Here is a 17583-nt window from a genome sequence, read left to right as displayed (position 1 = left end):
CATAGCAACACCTTCCAGGGAGCCTCGCCACCACTCTGAACACGGAAATATAGCATCACGCTATCCTTGCCATATATTGCAAACATTTTCTGGGTTTTACTCACGAGATTCGTCATGCCATCTCGATGTGTAGCAATGAATTGCTCACAGGAAGACTCTAGATTCTATGAGTGGTCCAAAAAAACTTCTCCTGCAAAGGTTTGGACCGTTTTTGCTCATTGTGTTCATCATCTCAGCGACGACAGCTTTGAAAACCTACAACAATGCAACGTTGGTTTTACAAGGACGTAAGTAGACCCTTACTGGCTTTTCTGATTTTAAAATTTGATGCACTTCTGTTGATAAACAAGGGGAAATAAATCATATTGCCTGTTTGTTGAAGTGCGACATTTTTTGTTGTTGTTGCTGTTGGCCTGTCATAAGTAGATAAGTAGACGACCTGTCAGCAAACCTATGTGATTTTATTACTATATCAAAAGGTATAATGTAAATTAAAATGTCCCCAGCACCAAATAGGTCCTTGGCTAGTTATTTTTTGGCCTGTCACAGGGTAAATATAAAGCCTATATATAAAACAATCCACCTGCCAGGCTCTGATGTACCAAATACATCTCAATAAAACAATGACTATTGTACTACAACATCGACATCAAGGTCTGCCTATATGAAGAGGGAACAGTAGCGTCAAATAGATGCTGCTTTGACTGGAGCATTATTATTTGATCACCAAGAAATTATTAAAAATTATTAAATCAAAATTAGGAGTCATACTGTATTTTCATGCTACTGTAATTTTTTGAGGATGCCAAACATAAAAAATAAAGCGGCAGAAACCCTCAACACGACAAATAAAGCATTGCAAGTCAGTCGCCACCCAGTTTCCCGAAATCAAGAGAGTGGGTCGAGTCAGATGATGAAAAGTGATGCGGAGTCCAGCGATGACGACAGACGCCTCAGATGCTGAATTTCTTCTGCCTGCGACATCAGATGATGATGACTTAGAAGAAATATATGTAGCAAACTTTGATGAAATAAAATCATAAACTAGTCATATACAGTGCCTTGCAAAAGTATTCGGCCCCCTTGAACCTTGCAACCTTTCGCCACATTTCAGGCTTCAAACATAAAGATATAAAATTTTAATTTTTTGTCAAGAATCAACAACAAGTGGGACACAATCTTGAAGTGGAACAAAATTTATTGGATAATTTAAACTTTTTTAACAAATAAAAAACTGAAAAGTGGGGCGTGCAATATTATTCGGCCCCCTTGCGTTAATACTTTGTAGCGCCACCTTTTGCTCCAATTACAGCTGCAAGTCGCTTGGGGTATGTTTCTATCAGTTTTGCACATCGAGAGACTGACATTCATGCCCATTCTTCCTTGCAAACAGCTCGAGCTCAGTGAGGTTGGATGGAGAGTGTTTGTGAACAGCAGTCTTCAGCTCTTTCCACAGATTCTCGATTGGATTCAGGTCTGGACTTTGACTTGGCCATTCTAACACCTGGATACGTTTATTTTTGAACCATTCCATTGTAGATTTGGCTTTATGTTTTGGATCATTGTCCTGTTGGAAGATAAATCTCCGTCCCAGTCTCAGGTCTTGTGCAGATACCAACAGGTTTTCTTCCAGAATGTTCCTGTATTTGGCTGCATCCATCTTCCCGTCAATTTAAACCATCTTCCCTGTCCCTGCTGAAGAAAAGCAGGCCCAAACCATGATGCTGCCACCACCATGTTTGACAGTGGGGATGGTGTGTTCGGGGTGATGAGCTGTGTTGCTTTTACGCCAAACATATCGTTTTGCATTGTGGCCAAAAAGTTCAATTTTGGTTTCATCTGACCAGAGCACCTTCTTCCACATGTTTGGTGTGTCTCCCAGGTGGCTTGTGGCAAACTTTAAACGAGACTTTTTATGGATATCTTTGAGAAATGGCTTTCTTCTTGCCACTTTTCCATAAAGGCCAGATTTGTGCAGTGTACGACTGATTGTTGTCCTATGGACAGACTCTCCCACCTCAGCTGTAGATCTCTGCAGTTCATCCAGAGTGATCATGGGCCTCTTGGCTGCATCTCTGATCAGTTTTCTCCTTGTTTGAGAAGAAAGTTTGGAAGGACGGCCGGGTCTTGGTAGATTTGCAGTGGTCTGTTGCTCCTTCCATTTCAATATGATGGCTTGCACGGTGCTCCTTGTGATGTTTAAAGCTTGGGAAATCTTTTTGTATCCAAATCCGGCTTTAAACTTCTCCACAACAGTATCTCGGACCTGCCTGGTGTGTTCCTTGGTTTTCATAATGCTCTCTGCACTTTAAACAGAACCCTGAGACTATCACAGAGCAGGTGCATTTATACAGAGACTTGATTACACACAGGTGGATTCTATTTATCATCATCGGTCATTTAGGACAACATTGGATCATTCAGAGATCCTCACTGAACTTCTGGAGTGAGTTTGCTGCACTGAAAGTAAAGGGGCCGAATAATATTGCACGCCCCACTTTTCAGTTTTTTATTTTTTAAAAAACTTTAACGATTGTGTCCCACTTGTTGTTGATTCTTGACAAAAAAATTAAATTTCATATCTTTATATTTGAAGCCTGAAATGTGGCGAAAGGTTGCAAGATTCAAGGGGGCCAAATACTTTTGCAAGGCACTGTATACAGTACACATTTTTAAAAGAAAACTCTAGTTACCTTCATATTTTAATAATTATAATGACTTATCTTTGTATTGAGAAGACACCTAATGCTACAGAAAAGAGTAAATACATTTTTTCCCCACTCTAAACTGCTTCTCAGTCTTCTGCCATTATCATTTTTCAATGTTATGCTAGTCCGTTGCTGTCCTAACTTTGTGTTGCTTACTAAATCTATGTTCTTTGTTTACTTGGTATGACTTAGCTTTCTATATTGTGTCACAATCTGACAGTGAAAGCTGATTCAACATAAATCTGGTATTGTTATTATTGTGGCCTATTGAGTATTGTTTCAGAATGTATGTAATTACAATATATTATATGCCAATAGACACAGTCAACAAAATATTTCAATGTTGTTTACAATTTATGGTTTTATTATTTTAATGTAATTCATGCCCCTGTCAGTGCTTCAGCCTCCTCAAGTTTGGCTCTCACATCTGGGATCTCCTGACGACACAGGTATTCTCTTGGAAGGGGAATTACTTGAAGGTTTACAACAACACCTGGAAAATAAACTTGTTTTGTCATTTATTTTGAAAAACCACTACCATAAATCATTTATTTAGCCATATTTGAGCTATTTTTACCATATTTAGATGGATAGGAGCTGTCCCATAACCTAATATCCAGTTTCAGCTATGTGGAGAGCATAGAAAATGTATACAACCATGTAATCGCATTCTCTCAAATAGAAAAATCACGATGCTAAACATAGGCTTACCACTCTCTCAATTGGCGTCATGACGACGTCCGCTGTGTCAAGTAAATCATCATCATCTGACGCCTCAGGTACAAACATGTAGGGATTAATTGTAGATCATCTTTCCTGGAAGCCTTTGCCATCGATAGCGTCACGAAAAAGTGATCCTGAATGGTTACCTTTGGTGGAAATATCACTGTCATCGTTGTTGCTGCTATGCTAGCTGTGGACAGTCTTCTCTGTTGCGTCGGGAAATCTACGTCACACTTCCGGGTTTGCAAAGGGACCATTAACAGAGTGCAAAAAAACAAAAAAAAAATAGCGCAAATTATCCTTGCAATTACGCGTTAATCATGACATGGTTGTTTTGACAAACTCGTCCAAAGTTTATACTAGTAAAATTACACCAAAATCCAAAAAGCACTTCAGCTGCCCTTTAATAGGTCTAATTTTACATGACCTACATTTTGGCTGTATCTTGACAGGTCTATAATGTATTCTTCCGGATTTTGAATAACCAGAGAGAATGAAAGCCTTTTTTTCAACACTCTTGAATGTGTTGCTTTGTTGTTAACTTACTCCAAGTTTGTCCTTCTGAAAAGTTCCAACTTCTTAATGACATGGCTCTATGTAATTATCTTGGTTAACTGACATTCACTAGTCAGTCAAGTTTTTTTCAATTTCACCTGTGACACATTACATCTGAGTGTGTGTGTGTGTGTGTGTGTGTGTGTCTGTGTGTGTGTGTGTGTGTGTGTGTGTGTGTGTACGGGTGGCTTGAGGTACTGACCGGTCTGTGGGGAGCTGATTGCCCAGGCTCTCATTATGTGGCCACTGGCTGTAATGGAGTGTGACAGCAGCATGCTGTGCTCTGGATCTCTGTCCTTCCAGGCTGCAAAGCCAATTAAACACACTCTCCTCTCCCAGCTTTGCTCTCAATCACTTCTTCATTGCTGTTTTCCAGCTCCTATCATCCACTAGTCATGCTCACCTTGTCCTCGTTGGCTCTTTCTATCACCGCAACACCCCCCCCCCCCCCCCGACCTCATCTTGCAGCTCTTTGCCTTCAGCTCCTACTAACTTCCAGGCATCAGCATATCTATTTTTGTTCATTTTGTGATTCCTTCTAACATTGAAATTAATTGAATTGATATTAGAATTTATTCTCTCTAGTCTAAGGTGTGTAAGCAATAAGCATGTGCATAAATATTTAGTTCAAGAGCATTGTACATGGAAAACATGTAAGGAGACAGAGATGAATAAGAGCTGAGGAGACATTTTTGTTACCCGTTTTAAACCAGCCGTCATCCGTAAAAGAGTCTGTGGTTTCTTGCTTTTTATTCCAGTACTCCTTAAACACAGACGGACCTCGAACTAGGAGTTCCCCTTCCTTCCCTTCCAGACCTGGTCGTACCTGTCACGATGAGAAAAACGAGAGACGAACACAGTTTGGTAGAAGCAAAGGTTTGGATCAAACACTGACTTTGCCACATTGCAAAGGTAATAAATAAGGATGCACTAAAATCAGTACCAGCCGTCATTTGTCAAAGACTCTATGGTTTTTTGAGGTTTGTTCCAGCACTTCTTAAAAACCTGTATAGACCCTACCCACCGACGTCACAAAACCACGTGCTCGCTGTATGGTTCCGCCCACTTGTCCGTCATTTTGTCTCTGTATTAGCATTGGTTTCAATTGATCGAGGAATTTAAAATGCATTTCATGGAAGACCCGGTGCTTTCTGATGCCGTAAACTCACTGGATGTGTTGCATAAAAGGCGTTATGTGGAAAAGCTTCACAGTCGCTAGATCCATATTTGATGCCCAAATCGATGTTTTTCGACCCACTGTCTTCGCCCTGTCTGCCTGACATCTGCTACGCTGATATTTACAATTATCTTGTCCACACAAAATCAGCCTATTCTCACGAAAATTTGAAAAACTTCAAGAGCTTGGAGGCTTATAAATACTTCGTTGCTGGTTGGGTGAAACAGGTCCTCGTCCACGAAAATTCGGCAGGAATCTATCTTGTGCTTGTAAAGGTGAGTTACGAAATTTTCAATTCAAAATCTTTTGTTATTGCTAACATCCACTGTCAAGTCTAATGTATTTCATGTCGTTTGTCAATGGAGTGAAGGCTTTTAATGTTTATATCAGGGGTCGGCAACCTATGACACGCGTGTCAGCACTGGCACGCGAAGGGTTAACCAGTGACACGCGAGGGCATGGCAAAAAAAAAAAAAAAAAAAAAAAAAAAAGAAAAATGCGTGTTATGTTTATTGTCGGTTGTATCTTTATCACTTGCTGAAGCGCCCCATCTTGTGGCCGTTTTATTTATTGGTTCTAAAACAGTAGAAGAAAAATGCAAATAGGAAGTTCTTCAAATGGGATTCAGTGTGTTACATGGCAGCTCCACTCTCACAACTTGAGTGGCATTTGTGTTCTTTAGAGCAACGTCTGTGAGTATTTTGTTGTCAAATTGAGAATTACACTCTTTATATTGTCTTTAGGTTGCATGTTTGAGGGGAAATGTGTTTGATATTTCTAATTAAGAACTACTGAATACAGGCTAATTGTGTTTGCATATATGGATGGCCTTTTTGTTATTTGCAGCATTGTTGCTGATTGCATGTATTTTTTCATTGTTTTAGTTTCATAAAAAAGAAAAGCGACACATAAAGGATGACTGAAAACATCCGGAGTGTGAACCTTTTCATGTTTAGCTGTTTGGATAGCGGAAGCGAGCCCATTTACAATGTGCCTTTTTACCGGAAATTAAGGCATTTTCAGTTGCGCGCCCTGTTATTTAGGGGTTTTACGGGACCGCCCCTCTCACCCACTCTGTCTGTGGCGTTATATGCGAGCAATAATGGATTTTGAGCACACCTCCAGCTCTTCCCCAATTTCTCAACTCCTGCGCTTGTCGGATTTTTTTTTTCCCTGCGCGTTTAATTCAGCCCACGCTACTAACATGTCACGAAGCCGACCAAACAGAGAGCTGGCGGAAGTACACTGTGTTACCAATTGCACTTTTTGGTAATTGCAACTCTGCACCGTAGGGTGTAGTGGTCAGGCGATTAACGTGGCTTGTTGTAGTCGATTCGCCCGGTACTTACTTCAGAGAGGTGGTGATGTGTATAAAAACACAGTGACACGTTGGATGGTATTTTGCTGGAGACTTTAATTAACAAAACTAAAACCAGCATGGGACACAGACACTTTTCGTGGCGCTCTTCGCACAACTCTCTCTCAACACCTTGCTCCCTGCCTCTCTTTTTCTTACGCTTAACTAGTAAGCTGGTCATACTGTAGGGGACAGCGGCCCCTTGGGGGTGCTGGTAACAACTGGTTGGCTGGTTACTTCCGCTTGCTCTGTGCATTATGCCTCGGGAGCGTTGTGTGTGTGTCGCACAACAAGTGTCAAACGCAACTACGAGACAAAACATGAAATTCATGGAAAACAGGGCCAGGGATCACATTAAGGTAGGCATCTTTTGTATTTGTTATATAAAATCTAAAATTGTGCATAGAATTCACTGTTAGTGAAAAAGACAAAGTAGTCGCTTGACTTTGAAGGTTAAAACAGCCCGCTCTGTACTGTGAGAGTCCTGCACTGAGAATCATGCTCTTTCCCCTTTTCTTGATGGGTTGTGTGTGTGTTATATGTTTACATAAGATGATGCTCAAGTTTTGATATTTTCTACAATATACTTTTATTTTTTAGTTATTTGATAAAGAAGAATGGTAGTTGTAAGATTTCAACGTATGTTCATGTTGTTTTCTTTGGAGTAAAATTACAGCTATGTTGGATATAAAAATTCGGATGTGCGTCATTAATCTTGGTGTGGCACACTGATTGACAAGAAAATTTGAAAGTGGCACGCCACACCAAAAAGGTTGCTGACCCCTGGTTTATATGGTTTAGCGATAGCACTCTCACTACATACATACGTGTATGTTGTCGGCGATTAGCCTAGCAATGATCTTAATTGTGGTTATTTGTCAGCCCAAAACCCTCTAAGTATATCTTAAATGCATCTTACCAGATATAAAATGACTACTACATAGTCTGTGGTGATTTTTTGGTGCCCAGTTTTCACGTCGAATTGCAGCCGTCCATTTTGCTCTCCTCTTTGGATCCCTCGGAATACGGTAAAACTTCAAGTCTCTCCTTCCATCTTCTCTGTTAGTGCAACCAACAGCCACACACGCCTTCACCATTTTGATTATTAATGTTAAGGAGCAGAAAAACACGCCGTAAATAGGAGGAATGTACGTAGCCGTAACAGGTTAACACTATGTTTTGACGGACAATTGGGCGGTACCATTCAGGAGAGCGGAGTTGTGACGTCACGTGGGTAGGGTCTATACGATAGATGTACTAGTACTTATACCTGGACAGTCAAGGTTTGTCTGTAACCTGTATGTTGTCTCGGCCCACCATACCAGGGAAGAATTCTAGCCGATAATATTCTCTTGAACACTGCCTAAATTTACTTGGCAGTCAGTGGCCTTATTAGAATCGGAATATTGTTAGTAACCTGGTTATGAATGGCCAATGAAACAACCACTTAAAAATACGTAATGCTCATGTTAGAAAAACTCAAATACTACCCTTTGGTTACTCTTTTTAAAACTGAATGTCGAGGAGTCCAAGGCTAGGTTCATACTGCAGGTTTTAAAGTGCTTGTGACACGAAAAAGCATGTTTATTTCATAATACACGCGGTATTTTATGCTCCTGAATGATATGGACCGCTTGAATGTGTGTGGAAGTGATCGCTATATTTATTTAGTTTTTTGAATCCCGCGCCAGGAAATTGAGTGACTTCCGGCTTCGGTCTCGCATTGAGGAGGAGGGCGCTGTGACGTGTACGGTAGAAGACGTCCTCTTCACGCTACAGTGTACTGTTGTGTATGAGGACGAAGGATTCAGCTGATTTTGCGGATTAATACTTTTATTTTTTGCATCACGCCAGCCAAACGGCTGCAGAAAAATCATTCTGTATGCGGGAGAGGCGTATGCGCCTTTTTGGAGTTTCAAAAGGTTCCCATTCACCGTGGATATTTACTGTGGGACCATTGGACTTACAAGGAAGTGAGTAAACATCTTGTTTTGTATTATGTCAAATACGAATACAGTGATTACAAAGTAAACACTATAAAATTCCTTTAAATAAAGGACTACTTACGTTTGATCATTGATAGGCATGTAAAAAGCTATCCTCACGCTCATTAGCAGTTAGCTGTTAGCACGTTAGCTACACAACAATTCCAGCCACCCTCCTCCAGGGAACGAACTGTAAATTGCTCTCCGCCGGGCGGTTTGCCGATCCGCAAAGAAACTCGACAACCGGGTCGTCATGTCAAATAATCCAGGCTAGTTATGTGTGATTTTCCACCTCGAAGACTTTGAAACATCCCTCGGTTCGGGTTAGCATGTCGGCTAGCTGTCACTCCTTCTGGTCTGTTTACATTCTCCGAAGCCGGGGAAGGGAAATGACATATGTCCGATTTAGGTGTCATAAAATATCGTTCCGCAGGTGTGACAGTAAAGGTAAAGTCGACTGTTTTGACCATTATGGAGTAATTTTGCCATGTCGTCTTGAATAAATGGATTTTTATTATTTTATATTCCATTTAGCACAAGTTATTTGTCATGACCATGCCATTTATTTAGCAATTGGGGAAAGTACTTGGGTAAAAAGAATATCCTATAAAAATATTGAAGTAAAGAGACAGAAACAATGACATTTTGCCGCTCTCTTCGTCGCGTTTTCCTCATTGTGAATAGTTCCCCCTCGACGGGCTGACTGGTCCTTCTCAAGCCATTTATATAGCTATTGGGGAAAAATACTTGGATAAAAAGAATATCCTGTAAAAATATTGAAGTAAAGAGACAGAAACAATGACATTTTGCCGCTCTCTTCGTCGCGTTTTCCTCATTGTGAATAGTTCCCCCTCGACGGGCTGACTGGTCCTTCTCAAGCCATTTATATAGCTATTGGGGAAAATACTTGGATAAAATGAATATCCTGTAAAAATATTGGGAGTAGAGAGACTGAAACAATGACATTTTGCAGCTCTTTTCGTCTCGTTTTCCTCGTTCTGAACAATTCCCCCTCAATGGGCTGAATAGTAAAACCGATGAGCCTAGTCTACCGCTGACGTCATCCACCTGTTGGGGACGCTAAAGCCCTATAATTGTAGGCGTGGCTAACCGGCAGATTAAAAGACTAATTTCTCGTCATCTGCGCTTTGCTAAATTGTTGTATATGGTCGAATCGTCTCAAAATATGATTCTAATTCACATAATAATGCCATTTAAGACTTTTTTTCTGGTGTCGTATGCTCTTTAATGCACAATTGAGTTTTTTTGTGATAACTGTTTTTTGGGGTCATCGTTCATACTGCCTTTGTCCACTGAGCCCGTTCAAGTATCTCGCAGCGCACTAATTTGCAGTCCAAGATGCACTGAGCAAACTAAGCCGCATGCGCAAAACAAATGACCACATAGGCTGGCTTAACGTAATGCAAGAGTGATCATATTTTGATTTCCAAAAAGAGGACACACAGGCAAAAATAAGTCTTATATTCAAAGTTTATTTAAATTGATAGCATGCACGCACTGTCTGTGCATGACACACACACATAAGGACAGTTTGCCCCAACTCTTGGCCATGTAAGAAATCTTGAAATATTGCTCATTTCGAGCAGGGAGAAAACTGAGTATTTTCAGGCTCAACCCATTTAAAAAAAAAAAAATTTATGACTGTTGTCAAGCCCGCACCTTCCCCAAAAGTCGCGTTCAAGCAAGGCGCTAACGCTAATGCACACCTGCACCACTACCGTATCACCCTGTCTCTCTCGCTCTTTGCTGACGTGATTGCTGCATGAATTCCAATATGGGGGACTTAATAGTTCAGTCCGCAGCCACATTCTGGAAAAATGTGGCCCAAATCGGATTTTAACCACATAAGAAAGTCACCTAGATCGAATTTGAAATGGTCCACCTTTATGCGACTTTTTCTGTTCAGACCGTTAAGTTAATGTCTCACTTGAGTCCGAAAAACACAAAAAAATTGGATTTGTGTATTAAGACCTGCGGTGTGAACCTAGCCTTAGCCCTTTAACCCTAACAATCAGAGCAAGTATTTTTTACTTGACAACCAGTGAAACACCTTTGTGGTCAGTAGGAAACTCATGACTTCATTACTGTAGTGAAAGACTCGAACTTAATGTTGTTGCTGTATTTTATTTTTTGTGAGAGAAAGTACTGTATGAGCAAGATTTAAACAAAGGCAAGCAAAAAGGTTGGCAGCTGGGTTCAGTGCAATTTGGAAATGATGCGATTTACGTCATGACTTTCTCCATGCGGAATGACGTAGTCCATGCCTCACAGTTAGGATCGGTATATCTCGATAGATTACAAGCCTGTATGCTCGCGCATGTAAATGGTTATTCTAAATTTTTAAAAAGAACAGAAACATTCAACCCGAATATTGAGTGTATCTAAATGTGGCCACCTTAGCAATGTTAAGTCTAGACCTAGGACGATGATTGACATACAATAACATATCAATGAAAATGAGCACAATCCTTGCCAGAACCTTTTTTTTTTAGGAAACCAAGACAACAGCATATTTGTTGTTCCATTAACTTTCCTTCGTCAAAGAGGGCAAGCTATTTTCAACATTTTCGATTGGTCAAAAGTGAAATAACAGATCCTCCCTTACCAATAGTGCAGATTTATGGGTAAAACAACTGATAACATTTGGAACATATGAAAAGTTCCTTTCCATTCCTTTCCATATTGTGCAAATTCATCTATTATTATGATGCAGTTTAGCAGGTCAATGCTACAAAATGCAAGCATTATTATAAACACTTACCGGTACTTGAGTGTAAGTGTACCTAATGTTGTGGTTGGAAAAGTGTGGATTGGCCATTAGGGTATCATTTATACATTATTAACAAGTATTACCTACCTTACTCTCCGTGTGGTTTCCTTCTACCATTACGGTGTTTGTTGTGTTATTCATGACAATCCGCACTTCCACACCAGGCAGTGGCAACCCTACAGCCCCTGTTACACACATGTAGACACACTCAAACACATACTTAAATAAGAGAATAATTATACTGTAGATGCCATAAGCAGGGGTGAAAGTGAGCCGGAACGCACCGGATCGGCGTTCCGCCAAGAATTACGATGGCGGAACGCCGATCCGGCATACGGTGCTTTGATCCCGAAAATATGACGGCAACTGTCAAACCCCATTAAAAAATAATAATAAAATAAAATTAAAAAAAAAAAAAAAAAAAAACCTGCCACGCTGCCACACACGCATCACCAATAAGAACAATCTACTAACGTCAGATTTACAGTACATCCACAAGTGTTAATAACAAGCCTAATAAAGAGCTTGTTTAGCGTCGTCCGTTTTCACTGATTTTTATTATTCATTTATTCTACATAGTTCTTCCCAACATCTCGATCTGACAAGTCGCGTTGCCTGTAGCCCTTTTCACACATATATCCAGGGAAATTCCCGTATCAGGTGACGCGGGATCTACTCTCGTCATTGCTTTCACATGAAAAGATGTCTCGAGAATGAAGCAGGTTGGACGCTTTCACGGACTTGTCCCGTGTTGCTTACTGGCGCTCTCTGTGCGTGGAGGGCTGCTGGCGCAATTTTATAACCTGGACATTACGTCATTTTTGGTCAGCATTGGTTGTAACAATGTTGGTCAAATCGTGTCGTGTTTTGTTCCGGAGGGAGCGTTCCCGACATGTAACTGCAACCAATTTAAGGTCATCAAGAGGTTAGATCGGGGCTGAAAAATCCAGCCCGACCCGACTCGGGTCCACGGGTATTGTAGCCCGACACGGCCCGAGCCCATTCAATTAACCGGATTTGCAGGCCCGAGCCCGAACCCCCCCCCAAAATGTTATGTTTTATTTTTAGGCCTGAGCCCGGAAAAAACCAAATGTTATATTTTATTTGTAGGCCCGAGCCTGATAAAAACCTCAAAATTCTTGTATTATTTGTGAGGACCCAGGAGGAGAAGGAGAGGGAAGGGATGCGCCAGTCAGACATGGACAAAGCACTCCTTGCTGCTTGGAAAAACGGACTGGTTGCATTTTGTGTGATCACCTTTGGTGACAATTCCTATGCATAAACGCCTGTCTTTTGTAACGAATTCTCAGTTGGCAGAGAAAAAATGCAACTTTTCTTAATGTTGAAATCGTCTACATATTTTTATGATCATTATAAATACATTTACACAACGAAATAACGCTGGAAAAGTTGGCTTAATATAAATAAAGAGACGCGGTTTTGCCGTTTTGCAGAGGTGAATATTAAAAAGAGGGCTCATGGCACGCTCTGGCTCTGCAATGACCATACAGCGCCTTCTCTTTTTTCCAAATTATTTATTTGATAACAAGTATTCCTTAGTTAACATTCATACATCGTTTTAGTATATATATATAAATATATATTTATTTTAAAAAGTTAGCGAGAACCCTGGCCCGAACCGAACGTATAATTTCGTTATGTTTTCAGTTTAATTTAGCTATTTTCAGCTTGCCCTGTTTCCTGTTTAGTTTAGCCCTGCTTTCACGCACACCAGGAGAAAACCAACGCAGGCATGGTGAGAACATGCAAACTCCACACTGGAAGGTTGGAGCCCGTGATTGAACACTTGTTGATCTCAGAACTGTGAGGGGAACGTGCAAACCACTGTGAAACCTGTTGTTTTATTGTGTGCTATATTTGTAACTGTGCCAAAAGCAGTTTTAGCATTTCGGTGGTTTTAGGAGGGTCCATCCCCCCCCCTGTTCCGGCAAGAAATTCGAGCCACTTTCACCTCTGGCCATAAGTGACAAAAGTTTAAGAGGTGCGCTTGCGTGTCGCATCATCATGCATTGTAGTAACAATATGACTATACTTTAAAAAATAAATAATAATAATTATTATTATTAAATAAAATAAACACGGGGAAATTTTCCATACTTACTTTGTGTTTATTTACATTGTTGGTGTTAATTGAAAATACAGCCAAACAGAACAGGATTTTAGGGGACAAGACAGAAAGAAATAGGATAACTAGTGCAATAAAAGCATAAATCAATTACTGTTTATGCTGCCAGATAAGTAGTGTGACAAAATCCTCATTCATCATTTATTCATTTACAAAGGGGCCACCCTGGGAGAAAGGGACACACCAGCTAACTTATAGGACAGGACTAGGAAGGACAGGAAAGAATATGGTAGGACAAGGCAGGGTTCCTGTGCAGGCAGTTTATAATGTGTGTGCTACAGAACACTACATGCGAAAGGCTGCAATGAAGAGCGTTCATGTCTTCTATTGGCTAACTTGCAACCCATAAGCAAAAATACATGTAAGTCAGCAATTATTCAAACAGCCATGATACAAATAATAAAAAAATGGGCACCGAGGATCGATAGCTAATGGCCCATGCTACATATCATTTCAAGACGATTGGGTCACAAATAACAGAGGAGTAGAACTTTAGTTTGTGGCCACAAGAAGACTAGTTGACTGGCAACTTGGCAGGCCTTCAGCCAGTAAAATAGAAAGGTTATGATAGAAGAACAATCGAAATTGGCGTGAAATTGCTTGCATTTTATGCACCAAGATAAAAAACCTCAAAAACGGATGAGCCGTGATGTAGAGCAGGGGTCCCCAACCTTTTTTGCACCACGGACTGGTGTGATTTGGGTATTTTTTTCACGGACCGGTGTTTTGTCAAATTTTGCACCCTTATAAAATTTTACTCCCACATCTTTTGTGGCAGTGAAAAAAAGCCCTCTTTTATATTCAGTTGAACTCTCAATGTTATCCAAGGGTGCTAAAAAAACTATTAACATCAAAAACATACATGTGCAACACGAAAATGGCGTAAATTAATGCTTAACAACACGGCTAAGTCATTAAGTGAGAGAGCTGCATGCAGTTGTTGTGTGCAGCTAACATAGCAAACCTAAGTTAATATTCCTTTCTTTAAAGAAAGTTTGTAGTGTGTTCTTTGGAATCGCTGCATTCGTGGTCATTTTCAACGTTACCCGCATGCCAAATTTGTCAGAACACTGGCAATGTGCGGCAGAAAAGTACAGCAAATATAACATTTGTTTTTAGCCCCGTCGTGTTAAGTGCACGGAAAATACAACTCACCCGCCGAATAAGTGGGAGGCCTGAGCTTGTTTCGTTGAGACGAGACGGTCCCGAGATGGGAGAGTGAGAGAAGCCCGGTTCACAAAGATACGATGTTGGAAATTGTAGCACAGTTTTCAGTGCTCTCCTAGCGATGTCAGGATATTCCGAAATGACTTTAATCCAGAACCTCGGTAGAGTTGTTGTCTCAAATGTACGTTTAAGGTGGCCGTGATTTGCGATCTCTACAAGCTGATATTTCTGTTGCACAGACATGCTCGAATCACTCGGTTTATCACATACGGGTCACGAAGCCAATCCTTCGCAGTTCGTGGGTCTTTAGTGATTGGGAAGTAGCGTAGATTTTGTTTTCTTCAAGGTTGTAGGCTCATCAGGTTCCCTTTTCCCCGTAAAAAATCTGTCCAAAGACGTCCGTTTTTCAGTCATTCTATTGTGGGGGCTAACTATTTCCGGGAACAAATGTGGTGGGCGACGACCTACGTCATTCGTTATTATCAAGGCCAAGCGCACATAGATATACAAAACAAGATGTACTGCTAACAGTTTAATCAATGCATTTCTATGACGACCTCCTATCCTGTAGTTGTATATCTAGAGTAGACAGGGATATTGGTGTGTTAAGCGGCACAGGGCAAAGTCAATCGGCCAGAATGCAGTCCTTAATAAATTATATATTATTTCTGCGCGGCCCGGTACCAAATGCGACACGGACCGGTACTGGTCCGCAGCCCAGTCGTTGGGGACCCCTGATGTAGAGAACCTGTAATACTGTAAGTTATATGGTGATGGATTACCCCACTGGCATTTATTCCACGAAATGCAACAGGCGACACTTTTTTGGTCCATACTGAACTCTCAACTAAGAAACAAAATCCATCAAACCATCCATTTTCTCATCATATGAGCAAAACTAACATACATCTATCAGTCTTGTGCAAACATTGAAATCTCTAAGGTTTCAGCCTAAAGATAATAATCCTAAATTATCATTGTGAACAAGTTTTCCCACCATATAAACAAGTGCACTCTTCCAGCATTATACTGTAGAAACCTCATTCTACAAGGTATAATTGGACACAAAATGGTTTGCTGAGCTTGGAAAACACAATGAGCTAAAAGCCGTTTGTCCTAGCTGCAACCAGCCAGCTCACACGCAGTACTGGAGTCGCCGTTTGTACCACAACCAAGTAACTCTCTGTTTAAGAGAACCACATTACAATTGCTCCACCTTAAAAAATGCTTCAACCCCAGTAATAGTCACCATTTTCTTTGTTGACATCTACAGTCAAGCATTACCTGCATTACTAAACAAACGATATACTGTAATCTTCCAATTGCACAAAATGCCAGAATAAATAGCATGTTTAATTGTCAAAATTAAATTGACAAATTGACAATTGACAAATTCTTTCCACAATTTTAAATGTTTAATCTGAAATATTTATTTTCAGAACTCCCATTATCACCTTACAAGAAAAGTAGTTAAAAATGCAAACACAAGATTTTTTTTTAAAAATGGTGTAAAAATTGAAGAGTCATATAATTATTTAATATAGCTATGTTTAAAAAAAGTACAAAAAAGTAATTGCTTTTTATTTCAATACATTAATTGGACATTATTTTATATGTTTCAATTAATGGCGGTCCGTTAGAGGTTACATTTTACTAGTCTAGTTTTATTCAGGAAAGGTCACAAAACAGATTGGATTTTGCTCTTTAAAATTTTGAATATAGAAAGATGGATACTCTTTTTATATTGTTATATTCAGAATGGAGAGAATAATGACAACACCAGCAATTTCTTCACAAATGTACTGAAGGCGTTCCACTTCTAATTGATCAATCAGGTGCTGTCTTTTGTAATGCTGTTGCTACATATATGCAGCAATGCAACATAAAGTGGTACCTCAACATACGATCGCTTTGACACAAAATCTTTTCGACATCCGACGTAAAATTTGACTCGCTGTTTGTTTCCACATCCAATGTCATGCTTGAAATATGACGATATCTGATATCGCCGCAGTTTCTTTGTTTTGCCGGAACACGGACGCACGGCGGATTTTTTTGTGAGAGAAATCAACATTGGTTCCAAGAAGGTTAGTAAAGGTGCTGAAAAAGGAAAATGTGACGCTTACCATATAAATGATAGAAAAATATGAGCATGGTGTGCGCATCCGAGAACTGGCTCGACATTACGGCCGTAGAATATCGATCTCGACTGTCCTCCTCCGACCTCCGTTCGCCTGTCTTTATAAGTTCAGGTGACAATTATTATTGTGGTAACATCGCCAGAGAAATCGTATGCTTTGTCAGGTTTCTAATAATTTATTCCATCAACTTGGGCAACACAACACGCCAACTGTCCGCTGCAGTTCACGTCGGAAACAAAACATTAAAAGAGAAATCTCACTCTCACGTCAGCCACGCTGTGCGTTCAGGTACAGCAAAAAACGTCCACCACATTAGAATGCGATTCGTTACATTATTACAGTAATTATTAGTATCATTATGTTATCATTCCGATTTTTATTTATATATATTTTTTTGCTATATGTAATTGCCATTTGTAGTAGTACAAGCAGTATTTTTTAAGGATTTAGGGTAGGTTTTCGGGCTGTGGAACGAATTAATGGAAATATAATATATTCTTATGGGAAAATCCTGCCCGACATACGACCATTACGACTTACAAACAAGGTCCTGGAACGAATTAACTTCGTATGTAGAGGTACCACTGTACTTTCATTGTTATGACGATACTAACAGTTAACCTTTTGAAGCCCAAAGTTGCCTGATTTTCTTGAAGGATGAGGGGATGCCTCACGGTGGAGAAAACTTTTAGGAAATTTTTTGAGACCATGGATTTTTGTCCCCTTAAAATTATACATTTGCGATTATACAACTTTTGAGATGTCATCTATGTTCTATTCTGAATAAAATATCGAAATTTGACAATTACTTTTTGCTCACAATTTGTATAGTT

General features: G+C 40.1%; 1 protein-coding gene across 3 annotated transcripts in view; it reads right to left on the bottom strand.

Moving 5' to 3' along the window:
• acsf3 (acyl-CoA synthetase family member 3) overlaps positions 1-17583 on the bottom strand; it is an 87907-nt gene that overhangs the window by 34024 nt on the left and 36300 nt on the right. For 2 of the 3 annotated variants that reach the window (XM_057831532.1, XM_057831540.1), the window contains exons 6-7: positions 11384-11481; positions 4686-4812 (exon numbers count right to left, since the gene is read on the bottom strand). In XM_057831532.1, the coding sequence (XP_057687515.1) occupies positions 4686-4812; positions 11384-11481 (225 nt within the window). Of the gene's footprint in view, positions 1-182; positions 976-4685; positions 4813-11383; positions 11482-17583 lie in introns of those variants that run through there. The other variant, XM_057831549.1, reaches the window with a different exon arrangement.

This window comes from Corythoichthys intestinalis, chromosome 1, assembly GCF_030265065.1.
Source record: "Corythoichthys intestinalis isolate RoL2023-P3 chromosome 1, ASM3026506v1, whole genome shotgun sequence".
In the NCBI taxonomy this organism is placed as follows: Eukaryota; Metazoa; Chordata; class Actinopteri; order Syngnathiformes; family Syngnathidae; genus Corythoichthys; species Corythoichthys intestinalis.
The sequence above is the reverse complement of the archived record's forward strand: the minus strand, read 5'-3'. Positions and strand labels throughout refer to the sequence as shown.